We start from the raw sequence: 18065 nt of genomic DNA, 5'->3' as shown, positions 1-18065 counted from the left end.
TAGTACAAGGTACTAAAGGAAAGGAGAATTGTTTCTTTCTTCCTACAAAGGTGATTGAACCTCTGATTCTCTTTGACTAACCTCTGACTTCTGTCATTACCAATTAATAGTAAAGTTTGGTTAGTCTATGATTAATTAATAAGGTCAACATTCTTTAAGAAATAACTTTTTATGAAGTAGTAGTAGATTTTATTATAATACTTCTTTAATTTTTATGAACTTAGGTTTTCTTATAAATAAAAGCCTTTTTGGGATCTCAAGGAACTTGTGCTTTTATCTATGAATATTTAAAATATTAGAAGATTAAATGGGTAATATTCAAAATATTCATAAAGTCCATTAATTAGGATTAATAAGTTCTATTAGATGAACAATATACTTTATGAACAATACTTAAAAAGTAAATAGATAAACATTTAAAATTTGTTGCAAATCATATATGTTGATTTAACAAAAGTCAGCTAGACTTCTGCATTGAATCTACACTGTAAATTACATTATAATCTACATTATATATAAACTACATTATATATATAAAGTAGATTACAGTCTACACAGTGCATTATAAGACATGAAGACCCTAGAGACTAACGTGATAATACAGTGGGTAGGATACTGTGGATTGTACTACTTGCCTTGCATACAGCTAACTCCAGTTTGATCTTTGTCATCATAAGATCTCCTGAGCCTTGCCATGAATGATACCTGAGTATAGAACCAGGAGTAAGTACCCTGAGCACTGTCAGGTGTGCTCCCCCCAACACACACACGGAAAAAGTCATTAAACTTTATTTCTCTGAGCACTTTTTGGTACTCAGGGCCTCCTCCTAGCCTAAAATGCTTAGGTTTTATTCCTAGTGGTACTTGGGGGACCATGAGGTGCCAGGTATTGAATCTGTGCTCCCTACATGTTATTTTTGTGACTCCATTTTGGTAGAATTTTAAGAAATGGTTTAGCCTCATGAACATATTAACAGGATACCACTTAACAGTTAACCTATTATGTTTCAGTATTTTTAATTGTCATGTTTTCTTATTTTCAGTAGCATTTTTATATAAATGGCAGGAGGAAATCCAGGGAATGCTCTAGATACAATTAAAAGCTGAATTTTACACATTACTTTTGTAAGTAGGGTTTATTAAAAAAAATAGCTCAAATATCACAAGAATAGCTTTCACTTTTGGATATTTTCAAATGACTTGTCCACTAATCTTGCCATTAAGTTTATGTGCACTTGAGGGCAGTATAACATAATCAAACCTTGATGGAAACCATAGAAAACAAATGCAAAACTGGTCATTTTAGCAAAGCTACAGAACTAAAGTAATTACCAACTCGGTAGTATGCTTTTTCACTATTTGTTGTAACATGTTGGAGGAGTTGGATGTGTCATGTAGGAGGGTATGCCTGCTGTGTTTGAAATATTTCAAGATTTTAGAAGCCAGATTCTATCAGTAGATCATTCAAGCATTTACTTTTTCTGAAAGCATGTTTTCCACAAATCTTTCAGACTCTGCACTGTTAAAACGGAAAAGGATCGTTTCGCCTAATCTTTCCACTTCTAAGGTCATGCTCTATACTGCCCTCTTGGCAACTGGCTCTCCCGAAGAAATGAATTTAGGTTGGATCTTGGAGTTTAACAGAAGTGTCTATTCTTCGGTTGCCACATAAAGCATGTACATAGCAAAGTCTTGCTCACACTTAGTCACACACTTTATTATTATTATTATTATTATTATTTTGTTTGTTTCTTTAGGATCACTATACTTTGGTGTATATTTTGGATTCGTTTCGTTCGTATGTGCTTCTCAATGACATCTTAAATATTTTTTTCAAGAGCATCTTGAAAATTTTGTAGAACATATTTAACATATTTATTAATACACATTTTAATACTTATTTTTTCATAGTTTTGTGCTTTAAATACAATTATAATGTAATCTTGAATTGTTGATTCATAGTGCATTTCAGTTTGCTTTACTTTCATGAATACAAAAAAACATTTTTTTCAGTAAAGGCCTTTAGGACCACTCCATTTCACACCAGGTATTTTCATGTTTATTGCTTTTTATTAGAAAATCCGTCTCAGGTCAGAAATCTTTACTTTGAGAAGAGAAAACCTTTGCTGGTGACTTTCAGTGATGGAAAACATGTTCATCGGTTTCTTCCCCGAGGAAGACATGTTTTGAGGAGAAACAGAGATTGATGCATAACTGCTTGTGTCATCCTATCAGGAATGTCATGTGATGAGACAGGATTTGTACACAATTGTTTCTGAATAAAGAGTGTATGTACCAAATGAAGAATTGTTAAAAACTGAAGATTATTTCCAACCATTTGAAATGTGAATGTATTTCAAAGGAGACTTATTTTCAGCCATTTGAAATGTGAATGTATTTCAAAGGAACCTCATCTCCTGCATGAAATTTATGGTGACAAACAAAGCACTATTATAAAGTTATAAACTTCAAGACATCCTGACTAGAAGTAACATGAAAATACTCAAAGAATTTAAATACATGAATCTAGATATTTTAAGGAATTAAACTAATTTAATTGTTCTCCACATCAGACTGAAGAAAACCTATGGAAATAATGCACCATGAAGGAATCTTAAATTCTACTGAATCTTACTACTGTGTTTACCAAATGTCCAATACTTTATTATTATTTTGTGAGTTTGTTAAGAATTAAACTCTGCTGCTTTTGTGTTACCACAAAAGCGGGGAACTGAGGTATCTGCTGTAATGACTCTTTTTTTTTCTTTTTTTTTATGATTTTAACAAAGGAGAAGCTGCCGAATGCTGCTGCTTGTGCCATTGAACACACCTGTGCTTCTGCTCTCCTGTCTTCTTTCAGAGGAGTTGTCAGTAAACTGTGAGCCCCAGGTCAGAGCCTGGCTCATAGAACGTTGCTTAAAGTAGTGAAATTTCAGTGAAATATAGCCACATCCTTGTGTCTACATCTTTACACTAAGATGAAAGTATTGAGCAGCTTAGAAAGGACCTGAGGCTCTATAAAATATTAGAATATTTCCTCTGGTTCTTTAGAGAAATTAACAGAATTTCTCTCTTCCAGACTCCCTTTGTCCATGAAACCTACTCCCTCCCCTAAACAACAGCTAAAGTAAGGTAGAAAAACGTGAATTTAAGTTGTTTGGAAATGTCCGACCAAATGCCTAAATTCATCCAAGAGTTTCTAAAGGGTACTCAATGAATATTAGGTCCTTATTTAATCTTAAGAAATTTTTGGAAACCAACTTTTAGTGAATAAAGAAAACAGGTTCTCAGGTTCCTCTTTGTCATAGCCATAGCAGAACAATATTGAATGAAATTTCCTATGTAAGGACTTGTTTATTTTTAGAAGAAAAAGCATCTTTTTGAATTATATGAAATATATTTGAAAACATCAATATGATTTTTGGAGAATAGCTTTAAATTTATTTGGGCATGTGAAACTAACCTAAAGGGTTAAATGGCTAGTAGTCAAGATTTACATCCTATAATCTTGGATTTTAAATAAAAACTATTCCTTTTGTGAACTATTTTTGAGGACTGGAACGATAGCTCAGTGGGTAGGGTGTTTGTCTTGCATGCGGCCGACCCGGGTTTGATTCCATCATCCCTCTTGGAGAGCCTGGCAAGCTACCGAGAGTATCCTGCCGCATGGCAGAGCCTGGCAATATACCCATGGTGTATTTGATATGCCAGAAACAGTAATGACAGGTCTCACAAGGGAGACATTACTGGTGTCTGCTCAAGCAAATCCATGAACAAAGGGATGACTGTGCTACAGTGCTAGGTTAATTAAAATACCTCATGATTTTAAAAGTAATGATAGGGAGATACATTTTTTTTTTAATTTTCAAATTTGCTAGTAAGTGTTGCATTGCTTTTTAGGAACATGGGAATTATTTTCTGGTTAATAATGCTTTTATATTTTTGGATGAATATTCAGTAATGGAATTGCTAAATCATTTAGTGCATTTTCTACTTTTGAGTACCCACCTTACTGTTTTTCAAGGTGGCTATGCAAATTTATTTTTGCACCTGCAATGTTACAGGAGTTGAGAAAAGGAAACTTTCTGTATTCACTGACTTTTATGTTGTTCATCTTTTAGAATATAAATGTTCTGGTAGAAATGACATGATTTCACCTTGTGGTTTTGGCACAGTATCTCTTTGTGATTTTGATTTCTATTTTCTTGATAGTTATATTGAGCATCATTTCTTGTACCTATTGGCCATCATCTGTCTCTTTTTGTTTTTCAGAAAATTATTCATATTAGCTGAATACTTTTTCTCTCTGGTCTTTGTTGTTTTTTCCTATTTTATTAGTTTATTATACTTTTTTACTTTTTAAAAATCCCTAACTGATATGATTTGCAAATGTTGTCTGATGTTGTTGTTTGATTAGTCATTCCCTTTGCTATGTAGAAGATTTTTAGCTTGATGTAGTCTCATTTTGTGTATTCTTGACTTTTTCATATTTACTTTTGGAGTGAGATTTAAAAAAATCATTCCTAGATAACAATAGCAAGAAACTTAATTTTTGTGTTTCCCTCTAGGTGCTTTATGGTTTCAAGTCATATGTTCAAGTTTTTAATATATTTGCATTTGTCCTTTTACACATGTGGTAAGATCAGACTCCAGGTTAATTATTTCACTTGGGACTATTCAGTTTTCTCAAAGTTAATTGAGAATATCCTGTACCAGTATATATTTTATTATAAAGTAATGGGCTCCCATATGCATGATATTATTTATCAAAATCTGACATTCCAGCAAAAATGGTTTGTTTTAGCTTCTGTCACACCCAAAATTCAGGGTTTGTTCCTGAAAAATGGTATTTTGATAACAAGTTTTTGACTGTCAATTGTGTCACAGTGTCCCCTCCCATACCCGCCCCTCCTCTGTGGTAAGCTTCGAAGTACTAAAGACTGATGCTGTTTCTGCTGCATTTGGGTATTTTTTAGTACCCTATTTTGTTTCTTTATAGCCTGACAAGCTACCTGTAGCGTATTTGATATGCCAAAAACAGTAACAACAAGTCTCACAATGGAGATGTTACTGGTGCCTGCTTGAGCAAATTGATGAACAGTGGGATGACAATGCTACAGTGACAGTGACTGTCAATTGCTTTGGTTAGTATAGATATTTTACCATAATTGTTTCCATAGATGAGCATGAAATAATTTTCCTTTTGTCTATATCCTTGTATTGCATCAATATCTTATACTGTTAATATATAGTTCTTTTACCTTAGTTAAATTTATTTAGTAGATTTTTATTCTTTTTCATGGAGTTGTAAACAGGAATGTAACTTTCTCTTTTTTGACAGTTTGTTTCTGTTACAGAGAAAATTCAGCTTTTGTCATATTGATTTCATTCAGCAACTTTACTCAATTTTTAGTTTAAACAGTATTTTAATATAGGGGTTTTTGTATAATATGAAATGCCATCTTCTATTAGTGACCATTTTACTTTCCAGTGTAGTAACATATTTTTTCCCTTTCTAGCTTTGGCTTGAAACTCCAACTTTATGTTGAATAAAAGTAGTGAGAGTGGAAACATTTGTCTTGTTTCACATTTTAAGAAGTTCTCAGCATTTCACCATTAAATATCATCTGTGAACTTATATATGGTCTTGATAATGTTTCTGTTTGTTTTCCTATACCATGTGCAGCACTGCTATCACAAAAAGAAAAAAGATGTTGGAGTTTGTTAAATGATTATATGCCTGTTAACCTTTCTTTTCTTAATATCACTATCACTATCATCCTGTTGATTCTCTATTTGCTTGAGCGGATCCAGTAATGTCTCCATTCGTGCCAGCCCTGAGACTTTTAGCAGCCTCTCTTTACTTGTCCTTCCCAACAGTGCCGCATTAGAGGCTCTTTCAGAGTCAGGAGAATGAGACCATTATTGTTACTGTATTTGACATATGAATACAACACGGGGAGCTTGCCAATCTCTCTTTTGTGGTCAGGAAAACTCTCCGTAGTTTGCCATGTTCTCCGAGAGGGAGAGCTAAGCGATAAGATGTCACAAGCTGTGAAGTGGCTGCGTGCTTCTGGGGGCTTGGTTTTATAGTCTCTGGATGTTGGCCATTGATGGCATGGGGGCAGTTTCTGTGTGTGACCGCCTAGCTACTGGAAAATGGGGGAATCTGGGCGGAAGTGACCAAGTCCTGAAGCGAGCAGGCTTGGAGATCTCAGCCCTGGGTCCTGCACACCTGGGTTCCTTTGCCAGTTCCTTCATGCGTGATGCTCATCCGAACGTGTGGAGAGGGACCTTTAGCATGGCTGTGGCTGGGTTTTGGAGGTTTTTGGCTGCTAGGGCTCTGCTTGGGGCAGGGAGGGAAACTCAACCCACCCCCTCTGAGGGGTCCCAGTGAAGACTGCTGGGCACAGTGGCAAGAGACTCTTAATATAGGGGCATCATATTAATTAATTTTCATATATTGTACCAACTTGCCTTTCTGGAATAAATATCACTGGTCATGGTGTATGAATAGGATTATTAGCTTTATCTTTGTTATGAAGAGTTGCTTCTTTGTTCAAGATCATAGACTTTTTTTTCCTGTGTTTTGTCTGTTTTTGTAATTCTGGTAACACGTAATCTCATAAATAGAGTTTTTTCCCTCTTCTAATTTTTGGAAGGTCTTTGGCTGCAGGGGCTCTGCTTGGGATGGGGAGGGAAACTCAGTCCACCCCCTCTGAGGGGCCCTGGTGAAGATAGCCAGACGTCGGGGCAAGAGACTCTGCGGAGCAGAGGCCCCATAGTCAAAGATCTCCAGAACCAAGCCACAGCCATGCTCAAGGCCCCTCTCTACACGTTCGGACGAGCCTCACTCATGAAGGATCCAGCAGAGGAATCCAGGTGTGTGGGACCCGGGGCTGAGATCTCCAAGCCTGCTCAGATCCGGGACTGGGCCTCTTCTGCCCAGATCCTCCATTTTCCAGTAGCTAGGCAGTCACACCCAAAAACTACCCCCGGTGCTATGCCCCGGAATCTTGGTTTTATAGCTTAGCCTAGTTCTCCCTCTTGGGGAACCTGGAAAGCTACCAAGAATTTCCTGCCCACATGGGAGAGCCTGGCAAACTCCCCTTGGTGTATTCATGTGCCAAAACTAGTAATGATGATGGGTCTCATTTCTCTGACCCTGAAATAGCCTCTAGTGTGGCTTCGTTGGGAAGGACGGGTGAAGAGAGGCTTCTAAAATCTCAGGGCTAGGACAAATGGAGATGTTATTGAGACCGCTTGAGAAAATCGAAGATCATGATGATGATGATGATGATGATGATGATGATGATGATGATGATGATGATGATGATGATGATGATGATGATGAATTTTTGGAAGAGTTCAAGAAAAAGTGGTGTTATCCTTCTTAGAATTTTCAGTAAAGCTTTCTGATCTTTTGTTTGCTCTCAATATATTTTACTACTGGTTTGATTGTCTTTTTATGGGGAGCACCTTCTGTTCTCAGGACTTCCTCTGATAGTGTTCTGGGCATCAGCATCACAAACCAGCATCTTGCCATCTCTACTATCTCTCTCATCCCATGATATTAATTTGTTTTTGATTTTTCTTTTGTTTTTGTCTTTGTATTTTAACCACAACTGGTGATGCTCAGGGGTTATTCCTGGCAGTTCTCAGGAACATAAGGGATAAGTCCTTGCTAGGTATTGAGTCTGGATTGGCTGAGTACAAGGAAAATGCCCTACTTTCTACCTGTCTACCTATCTACCCTACCTATGTCTCCAACCTCAAAGATCTTTGTTTGTTTAGGGGTCACACCCAGCGATGCTCAGGGTTACTCCTGGCTTTGCACTGAGAAATTACTCGTAACCGTGTTGTTCTTCTGCACCCCCACGCCCCCACTGATTTGATTTTTATCTAAAGTAATCAGCTTGATAATTTATTTCTTTAATCAATTTTATATTTTTTTTCTAGGAATACATCCTTTTCACCTAGCTTGTTCAGTTTCTTCATTTTGTTAAATCCACTTGTTTATACTGGTTTCATGAAAATTTATATTTCTGTGGAGTCAGTTGAAGCATCTCTCTCTCTCTCTCTCTCTCTTTAGCCATCATTTTATTTGTCCTTAGGATCAAACATTGAGCAATGTAGGTCTATTTTAAAAATATAAATACTTGTGGCAATCATTTAAATCATTTGGTCCTTAAACATACTGCTTGAACGAATCAGGTTCAGTTAACGTGAACTTCATTACATCTGAGGATCTGATATTTTTTTCTCTGCCTTTGGCTGCAGGTTGTATTTCTGTGTCTGGAAAAGTGTTCTTCAATAGCACTGACTAGTTCATTGTGCTCTTTCTTCAAATGCTCGGGATCACTGTTTCCGAGGGGCGTGCACAGTTCTGAATCACTGTCATCATTGTCATCTCATTGTTCATCGATTTGCTCAAGTGGGCACCAGTAGCATCTCCATTGTGAGACTTGTTACTGTTTTTGGCATATCAAATACGCCACGGGTAGCTTGCTAGGCTCTGCTGTATTGGCGAGCTACTCTTAGTAGCTTGCGGGGCTCTCCGAGAGGGAGAGGGGCGGAGGAATCAAACGTGGGTTGGCACAACCCACTGAATCGTACTTGATTTTGGGCTTGGTTCCACTGGTCCTAGTGGTAGCCTCCATTAGCAAAGGTGAAGGTGATCATTTGGCTGCTTTTACTAGTCGGAGGGATCTGCTGAAAAGGCAATGCTAGACAATTTGTTTTGTATTACTTGTTATGGATAGAATATAATGTCCAGAAAAGTCTTTGTAGTTCTCTTCCGGGAGCTTTAGTTTATAGTCTCTGGTTCTTGGCCATTGATGAGATTACATGACACCAGGGGCAGTTTGTGGGTGTGACTGCTAAGCTTCTGGAAAACTAGGGACCTGTGGGGAGGAGGTACAATCCTGATCTGAGTAGGCTTGGAGATCTCAGTCATAGGTTCCCGCATACCTGGGATTTTTCCTGCCAGTCCACTTGGGTGAGGCTTATCCCATCTTGGGTGAGGCTCATTCCTTCTTGGCTGGTAAGGCTTGTCTGAACGTGTGGAGAGTGGCCTTGGGCAGTTGGGTTCTGGAGGTTTTCAACTGCTGGGGTTCTGCTTGGGGTGAGAGGGAAACTCAACCAGCGCCCTTCCAAGGTGCCCAGGTGAAGACAGCCTGGCACGGGGTCAGGACATACTGCGATGCTCTCTTCTGGGATCTTTAGTTTATAGTCTCTGGGTCTTGGCCGTTGATGAGATTACATGGCGTGAGGTGGGGGCCAGTTTGTGGGTGTGACTGCCAAGCTACTGGAAAACTGGAGACTTGTGGGAGAAGGTCTAGTCCCGAACCAAGTGGGCCTGGAGATCTCAGTCACAGGTTCCCGGGTTCCCGTCTACCTCTGCATTACAGGCCCTAACTGCGTCTTTTGGTCTCTTTTGAGATTTATGGATCTCTGAAATAAGTCCAATAAATGATCTTATACAGCTGAGCCAGAGCTGGTTTGTGGGTGTGGCTACCACATATACCTTACTTTTGGCCATTTAATTTCTTGGTAAACTTGGCCCCAATTTGTTGGGGCCTGGCCAAAGGCACAGCAGTAATTTTGGGGTATCTGGATGTTTGAAGGCACCATCAAACTGATGCACTTGCCCCACAGGTACAGGTTAACCTGCTGGCGGCACTATACCCCCATCTTTTCATTCTCTGTATTCTGTTTTTCTTGTGAGGATATATATTTTTCAAAGAACTAGCTCTTTGTTTTCTTTAAATATTTTTGACCTTTTAACCTCTTTATTTGCAGTCTGACCTTTGTTATTTCTTTTAAATAACTTCTGAAAATGTTTTATTTTATTTGAATAATTCCAACAAAAAAAACTTAGTCAAGATTCTTGATGAACACAGATGTAAATATTCTCAACTATATTATTTTACATATCAAAATAATCACAAATTAAATATAGCATTCCATTAAAAGGTGCACAGTAATAGATGAACAGACTTTCTTAAAGATGAAGTACAGAATGCCAATAGACATGAGAAAATGTTCTTCAACACTTATCATCACTTATAAGGGAAATATAAATAAAAACATTAAGACTGGCATAGTGAAATCAATTAGATCTACTGTGTGCAGATACCTATATACAAATCTTTAAATAAAACTTAATACTTATATTCCTCAGTATCTTCAAAAATTTTAAACAGTAGTCCTTTCTTGTGGCTTCTGGGAAGTCATCTTTACACCGATGCCTAAAATAGAGCTTACTAAAAAAGAAACCTTTAGACTTATTTCACTGATGACCATCAGTGCAAATTTTCTTAACAAGAGTCTGACAAATTAAAACCAACAGTATATTAAAATATGCACTGTGATCAAGTGGGATGCAAGAATGATTGAACACATGTAAGGAGATCAATATAATATACTATATCAGCATAAGGAAAATAAAACTCATATGATTACATCAATGCAGAGAAAATTTTGACAAAATCCAGCGCCCATTCATGATAAAAATCATCAATAAAATAGGTATAAAATAAAACTCTCAAGATAGTAACACCACCTATAGCAAATCAACAGTTAATATTATACTCTGGGGAAAAATACTGAGATTAGGTGCTAGGAAGGAATGTTCATTTTCTCTCCTAGTATTCAGTATAGTAGTTGTAGTCCTAATGGCCCCAATTGTGCAAGAAAAAAAATCAGATGTGCAATGTGGAAAAGTATCCAAATTGTCACTATTTACAGATGATGTTATACTGTACATAATGAATCTAAAATTGATTTGAAACATAATACAAATGTTTGCATTCACAAACTCACATTTTAAAAAACATTCAGTTCTCTTTTAATTTTGTTAGAAACAAATCACTGGAAATACCCTGAAATACACAATAATTAATTACATAATTATTCTTCATTTTGTTTTCTAAAATAGTAGAAAATAAAAGTATTAAATGAAATATTACTGTTAAAATACTAAGTCATGTCAAAATGATTATTGATTTATAAATGCTTCTCACCTTGAGGTGATACTTTATGAAGTCTGAGAAAATGGAGAAAAACTGTTTCTTTTTTTTCCTCTATTGAGAAATCTTTGTTTTTGTTTTGTGACCATCCCCTCTGCTCAGCATTCTCTGCCTGCAGTACCTGGTATTCAGGGGACCACATATCCTGGGTTTCGAACCTAGGTCTCCCAAGCGAAGTGTTCACTCAACTTGCTGAGCTATCCATCCCATTCCTCTGTATTTTTAAAATTTTTCATTAAAATCATAGAACTACAGATCCAACATATTCTAATTATGGGAAATATCCACCAAATAAGTTAACTGGAAACGCAAGTTTTCATTTAAAGCAAGCACTTATTTTTCATTTTAAGTCTGACTATGCTTTTTAGGCGGTTGGAAGTGATAATTTTTTTGTAAATATTTAGTAAGTGTGGTGTTTAGAACTTTGTATGTGGAAATTTGTTATTAGTATATCTGTATTATAAATTAAAATACCTAAATTTAAAACTTTTATTCCAATTAATAAGGGTACGGATAAATGGTTCCATTATGTAAAGTAGAAAGGCAATTATGAATGGGGAAGTGATAAGCAATTATTATGAAAATACATAGTTTTCTGCATATAGTACATCTTATTTAATTTTTTCTTTTTAACACTGAAGTTTTAAATGTTTTCATTGATTTATTATTGGCTTGCAATGTGGAATTTTAAGGGGCTGTCTTTATAGATCTATATGTTTATAATACTCACTATTCCCACCACTGAAATTCCAGTGCCAATCCATCAGCACAGAGACTGGGTCTGTTCATTTCTCTTATCCCACTTCCCTTTCTCTCTGGTAGCCACCCGTTTGCAAGGTTTTTTTTCCTTGATATTTGAATATGTACACACACACACACACACACACACACACACACACACATTCTACGAGTCCACGAGAGCTATATATACTGATGAGGTGGGGGGTTGTGTTGATAGTTTCAGAGACTAGGAGGGCTGTAACTGTTAGTGCTAGAGAGGCCATGTAATGCCAGAGACAAAAGCTGGGATGCCATGTGTGCCAGGCATATACGAACTCCATCCCTTTTAGCTATTTTCCTGTCTTCCATAGCTGCATATTTGATGTTGAAGTATCATACTTATACTTGCTTAAAAATGTCCGCAGTTTTGTATCCTTTTTAAGTCTTTACAAAACTACGCTGCACCTCATTTAAAGACTTATTTAATGGTAATGTTTTATGAAAAAAATGACTACCCCTTATTTCTGTGCCTATTGTGTACAATGACATTGCTATGTTTCTGTTCAAATGAATCTTATTTAGCTAAAGATTCCATTCCTGTGCTTTGTGTTTGCCTTAAGAAGCCCCATCTTAAGACAGAATCTTCATAGTATCCAGATTTATTGTACTGTGCAAATTAAAACTCAAAAATCTTTACATCGAGAGAGAGAGAGAGAGAGAGAGAGAGAGAGAAAGTGAAAAAGAAAGTGAAAAAGAGAGAAGAAAGGGTGAGGGGGAGGTGACGGGAGGGAAACTGGGGACACTGGTGCTGAGAAATGTACTCTCAGCAGATGTTGGAACACTGTATGACTGACACTTAATTATGAACAGCTTTTTAAAGATCTATCTCACAGTGCTTCAATAATAAAATCTTAAAAAAAACCCTTTACATCTGGAAAATTATCTTTATTAATTGGACCTGGCTTTAGAGATGCCTAGCATAGCAATATAATTAGCTTTTTCAGCTTACCTATATATTTTTTTTTCTCTTTTTGGTCTGGATTTTCTTTTTATTTCTTTTTTTTAATTTTTTTTGGTTAAAGCACCATGACTTACAAAGTTACTCATAGTTGAATTTTAGATATATAATGTTAAAGCATCTATCCCACCACCTAATTTTATTTGTTTGATGATGATTTTCGTTGGTTTGCTTTGTATTGGTGGGAGGGGCAGGGCAGTGAGTTTGGGATGTACTTAGCATGGCTTCGGGGCTAATCCTATCTCTGATTTTAGGAATGACCCAAGTAGTGCTTAGGACACAATATGTGGTGTGTGGTTTCGGGGATGGATCCTAGTTTGGCTGCATGCAAGGCAATCGCCTTACCTTCAGTACTATCTGCCCTGCCTCCGATATGATTTTTTATTTTTGGTTAAACTTAACTCAGTTTTAGTCAAGGGGAAAATTATTGGAAGGCAGTCTCCAAGAGTTTTTTCTCTTCTGTATATTTTTAAAACAAAAACTTGTATTTAGTCTAGTCTACCTTTTTGAGACTGTCTCAGTAGTGAGCCATGTCAGAAGAAAGGTTAACTCCAGTCCATGATAAGTTTAATTTTATAGCCTTGGGAGATGGAACAGGTTTCTTCCTCTAGGGGGAAAGGGAAATGCATGCTCACTACTCATCATAATGCGTTGGGTTCTCAAATTCAGGCTTATTAAAACCCAGGGTTCTCTTTCCAGTACTGCAGCCACTGCATAGTGACTTACCCACTGAACTGTGTCCCAGGTATTCTGTGAGAGGAGAGAGACTTGGCACTGGATCAGGGAAGCTGATATTCTTCCTCCTCTTGTGGTGGTTTTATCCTTGCGCCCAACACAGAAATCTTCTCCTATCATTTTTATATTGTTCATTCATTAGCTTGAAAGTAGGTTAATATTTCAGCTCCTGATGTATATAGTTCTTAATCACTGTATCACTGACATCCCGTTGTTCATTGATTTACTCGAGTGGGCACCAGTAATGTCTCTATTACAGCCTTGAGATTTTAGCAGCCTCTCCTTTCTCGTCTTTCCTGATGATTGGAGACTCTTTCAGGGTCAGGCGAATGAGACCTGTTGTTACTGTTTTTGGCATATGGAATATGCCACGGGTAACTTCGCAGGCTCTGCTGTGCAGGCGTGATACTCTTGGTAGCTTGCCGGGATCTCCGGGGGTATGTATACATCTATTACTGTATTTGGAATATAATTATGCCACAGGGAGATTCCCAGGCTTTCCTGAGTGGGCAGTAGACTCTTAGTAGCTTGTCAGATTCTCCAAGAGGGAGAACTAGGCTATTAGATGTTGCTTCAGGGAGATGGTTTTATAGTGTCTGGATGTTTGCCATTGATGGGATTACATAGCTAGGGGGCAGTTTCTGGGTGTGACCACTTAGATACTAGAAAATGGGGGATCTGGGTGGAAGAGGCCTAGTCCCGATCTGAGCAGCCTTGGAGATCTCAGCCCCGGGTCCCGCAAACCTGGGTTCCTCTGCCAGTTCCTTCATGCGTGATGCTCGTCCGAATGTGTGGAGAGGGGCCTTGAGCATGGCTGTGCCTGGGTTCAGAGATCTTCAACTTTTGAGGCTCTGCTCTGGGCGGGGAGGGAAATGCAACCTGTCTCCTCCAAGGGGTCCTGGTGAAGACAGCCAGGCACAGGGGCGAGAGACTGTATGTCGGTCTCTTCCGGGAGCTTGGTTTTATAGTCTCTGGATGTTGGCCATTGATGGGATTACATGGGTGGGGACAGTTTCTGGGTGTGACTGCCTAGCTACTGGAAAATGGGGATCTTGGTGGAAGAGGCCCAGTGCCGATCAGAGCAGCCTTGGAGACCTGGCCCCGGATCCCACACACCTCATACCTGGGTTCCTCTGCCAGTTTCTTCAAGTGTGAGGCTCATCCGAACATGTGGAAAGTGGCCTTGAACATGGATGCGGCTGGGTTCCCGAGGTCTTCAACTGTCATGGCTCTGCTATAGTTCTTAATACAACACTATAGTTCTTAATACAATAAGGAAAATATAGTTAGCAGCATTCAACTCAGAAATGTGATATTTAACCATTATTTTCATTAAAACTGTATGATTCAGATTTTTTCTTAAATTAAAATAAAGGTTTGATGTTATTTTGCTCTTTAGTTTTAAATGCATAATAAGCCATGTATTTCCTGTGCATATAAACTTCTATTATATTTATATTATATGTATATACATACATGTCAATGTATTTATTTTTTAAAAAATAAAATTAATCTTAGATTAGTTACATTTTAATATTTATTTTATATATTCATACATACATATGTATGTACATCATATAATATTTGCCTATGTTTCAGAATATCGGAAAAAAGATGACCTGCCAAGAATTTATCACAAATCTTCAAGGAGTAAACGAGGGAGGTGATTTTTCAAAAGATCTACTGAAAGTAAGTATTGGAGTATTTGTTTTTAAAATATGCTGTGTTCATATTTTATGCTATCTTTTTAATTTAGTATAGTTAGATAATGATCATTTAATGGTCAGTATCATCGGGTTAACTATTTTGTTTTTGGTGTAATCTTCAATGTTTGTCCTATGGGCCTTGTCCTTGATTGCTCAGTGCTCTTAAACTAATAATTCTTTAAAGTCAATCTACATTATAAACAACTGATGTAATAAGTAGATTTGGAATAATTTGTGGTAGAAATAGTTTTTTAAAATATTATTTGTAACATGAATACTATAATATTCAGACTCTCAGAACTCTGAAAGGTCACAGAAGTATTTTCATTATGGAAACAACTTGCACATTGCTGACCTGGATTGGATTTGCTGGCAGCCCATATGGTTCTCTGAGCCCACTAGAAAGGACCCATGAGCACAGAGCTAGGAGTAGTTGTGAGCACTTTTGGTTGTGTCCCCCAAACCAAAATCAATAAAAGAGAAAATAAAATTTCCAATTTCCTATATGTACTGAATGCTCACTGAAGACTCAATTCCTGGCAGTGCTTTATTTAAGCCTGGCAACTTGCTGTCAGTAGTTCTGGCACCAAAAGTTATTTCTTTCTTCCTTGCAGCTAGGTGAATATAAGCACAAAAAAAGGGTGTGATTCCTAATGAGCACTACAGTTATAAAACGATGTGTAAGTGTTATGGCCAGGAAGCATAGAGGTGTGTATGAACACTACAATGGCTCCTTGATATCACCACAAATAGAAGGTACAAAAGTTGGTGGACACCAGAAATTGATGTATGCTCTTGGATAGTAGCACTGTCGTCCCGTTGTTCATTGATTTGCTCGAGCAGGCACTAGCAACGTCTCCATTGTGAGACTTGTTACTGTTTTTGGCATATCGAATATGCCACGGGTAACTTGTCAGGCTCTGCCGTGCGTGCAGGAAACTCTTGGTAGCTTGCTGGGTTCTCCGAGAGGGAAGAAGGAGTCGAACTTGGGTACCACAGCTAAATATGTGCACACTGCACAGCTAGACATTGCATGTACAGCCACCTCCCATACCTCCCCAAGTTATGGAAAGGATTACTACAACAATAACAAGACCAATGAAGGGAGCATGGGAGTAAATGAAAATTCATTTAGATGTCATGTAAAATCAGCTTAATGAAACTTTACTATTATTTGTCTTTTTCCTGAACACTGAAAAGCATGATTAATAGCACTGCATGGCTGTATTATCAAAAATAATACCAAGAAAGAGCCTTTAAGCATTATTTTCAAAAGTTGAATGAAATTTACTAAAAGCTACTTTTGAAAAAAATGTTGTAATTACTCTTATAGTATGGAGGATTTTTTTTTTTTTGGTAAGGAAATGGGAGTAGAAATGGAAGTAAAGAAATTATTGGACTCAGCTATTGGAGGTAGAATGGTGTCTTGGATGTGGCTGGCTCTATGCTGATGGAAATATATTAACAATTTAGGCATTTTAAACTTCTATTGGAGTTTCTGTGAATTTGCTACTGCCCTGGTTTCTTCTGATATCACCTGTGTTCTAAACTGCATGCAGTAGAAAAGTGGTAAAAAGTAGAAAATTTCCTGTTTCTTCCTAGTTTGTTCTATTAGACCAATCACAGTGGAAAACCATGGCAATGTATAGGAAGTATCATCAGGTCTGGAAGGTTGACTGCTCATCCAACTTAAGTTTTTTTTCCCCCTCTAGGTTCCTCACTTATGACTTGTGTAATAATACCTTCTCCTAGAATGGCATGAGGATTAAACTGGGGGATGTGTGTTTGGTGATAAGCACTGTGTCATTTCTAATGCAGCCACATTTTTATGAATGTTCACTGCTTTGTGTTTGGCATTAGATTTTATGACTGGATTGTGCATATCCCTGGGACCTAAGCCTGTCTTCCTGTTGTTGTGACTCATTTTAGGCACCTCAAGGTGCTCATTTTGTGTCTTTGTGTATTTTCCATTTGTAAACTAAAGAGTATAAGCTCTGCCCATAGTTTTTATGTTTTCAATTAAAGTTTCTTTCACTCTCCTCCCTATTCTGTCACAACTCCTCACTCTGACCAGAACTTATAGAGTATCTATTTTACTCAAACTTACTCATGTAACTTCTTTAGAACACCTTATTTCTTGGCAAAGAAGTTGGAAAATTGTATTTTGACAAAGGAGTTGGATATATGAAGCAGAGTAAATAAAACTTTTTCAAGAAACTTCTTTGAAATTCGAATAGCCACATTTCAAAATAAATAAATAAATATAGCCAGATTCATTTCTTACGCTTTACACAAAAGTCATTCAGATAAAATCAAAGACCTTGATATTAGACCAGAATTCATAAACTTCTTTAAGGAAAATAAAGGCTAAACACTGACATCTGGACATTAACATTTTAACATTGTCTTCAGTGTATGATTCCCTTGGCAAAGACAACAGAAACAAAAATAAACAAATGCAACTACATAAAGTATGTTTCTGCATGGAAAAAGAAAAAAAGGCTAAAATTAAATTAAAACATATCCAAACTAAATGAGAATATTTGCACCCAACATATTAAAGGGTTAGTATCTAAAATATGTAAATCTCAAAAAGCTCAATAAAAAAACTCTATCAAAGCGCAAGACCTTTGGTTCCAGAAACTGCTTGCAGACACTCTACTAGACTATCAACTAAGCCAGAGCTCCACGCCGGCTGATGACGGGAAATAACCATCCTCTTTGGTTTTTTTCCCTTTGTCAGACAGCGTGGCGATTACTAAACAGGCGTGAACTCGGTGGCGCGGGGCAAGGGGGAAAAAGAAAAGCTATGTAACAAACAGCGGGACTTAATATCTCTATATTCGTAGCAATGGA

General features: G+C 37.3%; 1 protein-coding gene across 8 annotated transcripts in view; it reads left to right on the top strand.

The window, feature by feature from the left end:
- The window catches only part of PSD3 (pleckstrin and Sec7 domain containing 3), a 525397-nt gene that overhangs the window by 231135 nt on the left and 276197 nt on the right, over window positions 1-18065 (top strand). For all 8 annotated transcript variants that reach the window (XM_055144428.1, XM_012935700.2, XM_055144411.1 and 5 more), the window contains one exon: window positions 15103-15192. In XM_055144428.1, coding sequence (XP_055000403.1) covers window positions 15103-15192 — 90 coding nt within the window. The remainder of the gene's footprint in view (window positions 1-15102; window positions 15193-18065) is intronic.

This window comes from Sorex araneus, chromosome 1 (genome assembly GCF_027595985.1).
Source record: "Sorex araneus isolate mSorAra2 chromosome 1, mSorAra2.pri, whole genome shotgun sequence".
Lineage (NCBI taxonomy): Eukaryota > Metazoa > Chordata > Mammalia > Eulipotyphla > Soricidae > Sorex > Sorex araneus.
This window is presented reverse-complemented; position numbering and strand designations above follow the sequence as displayed.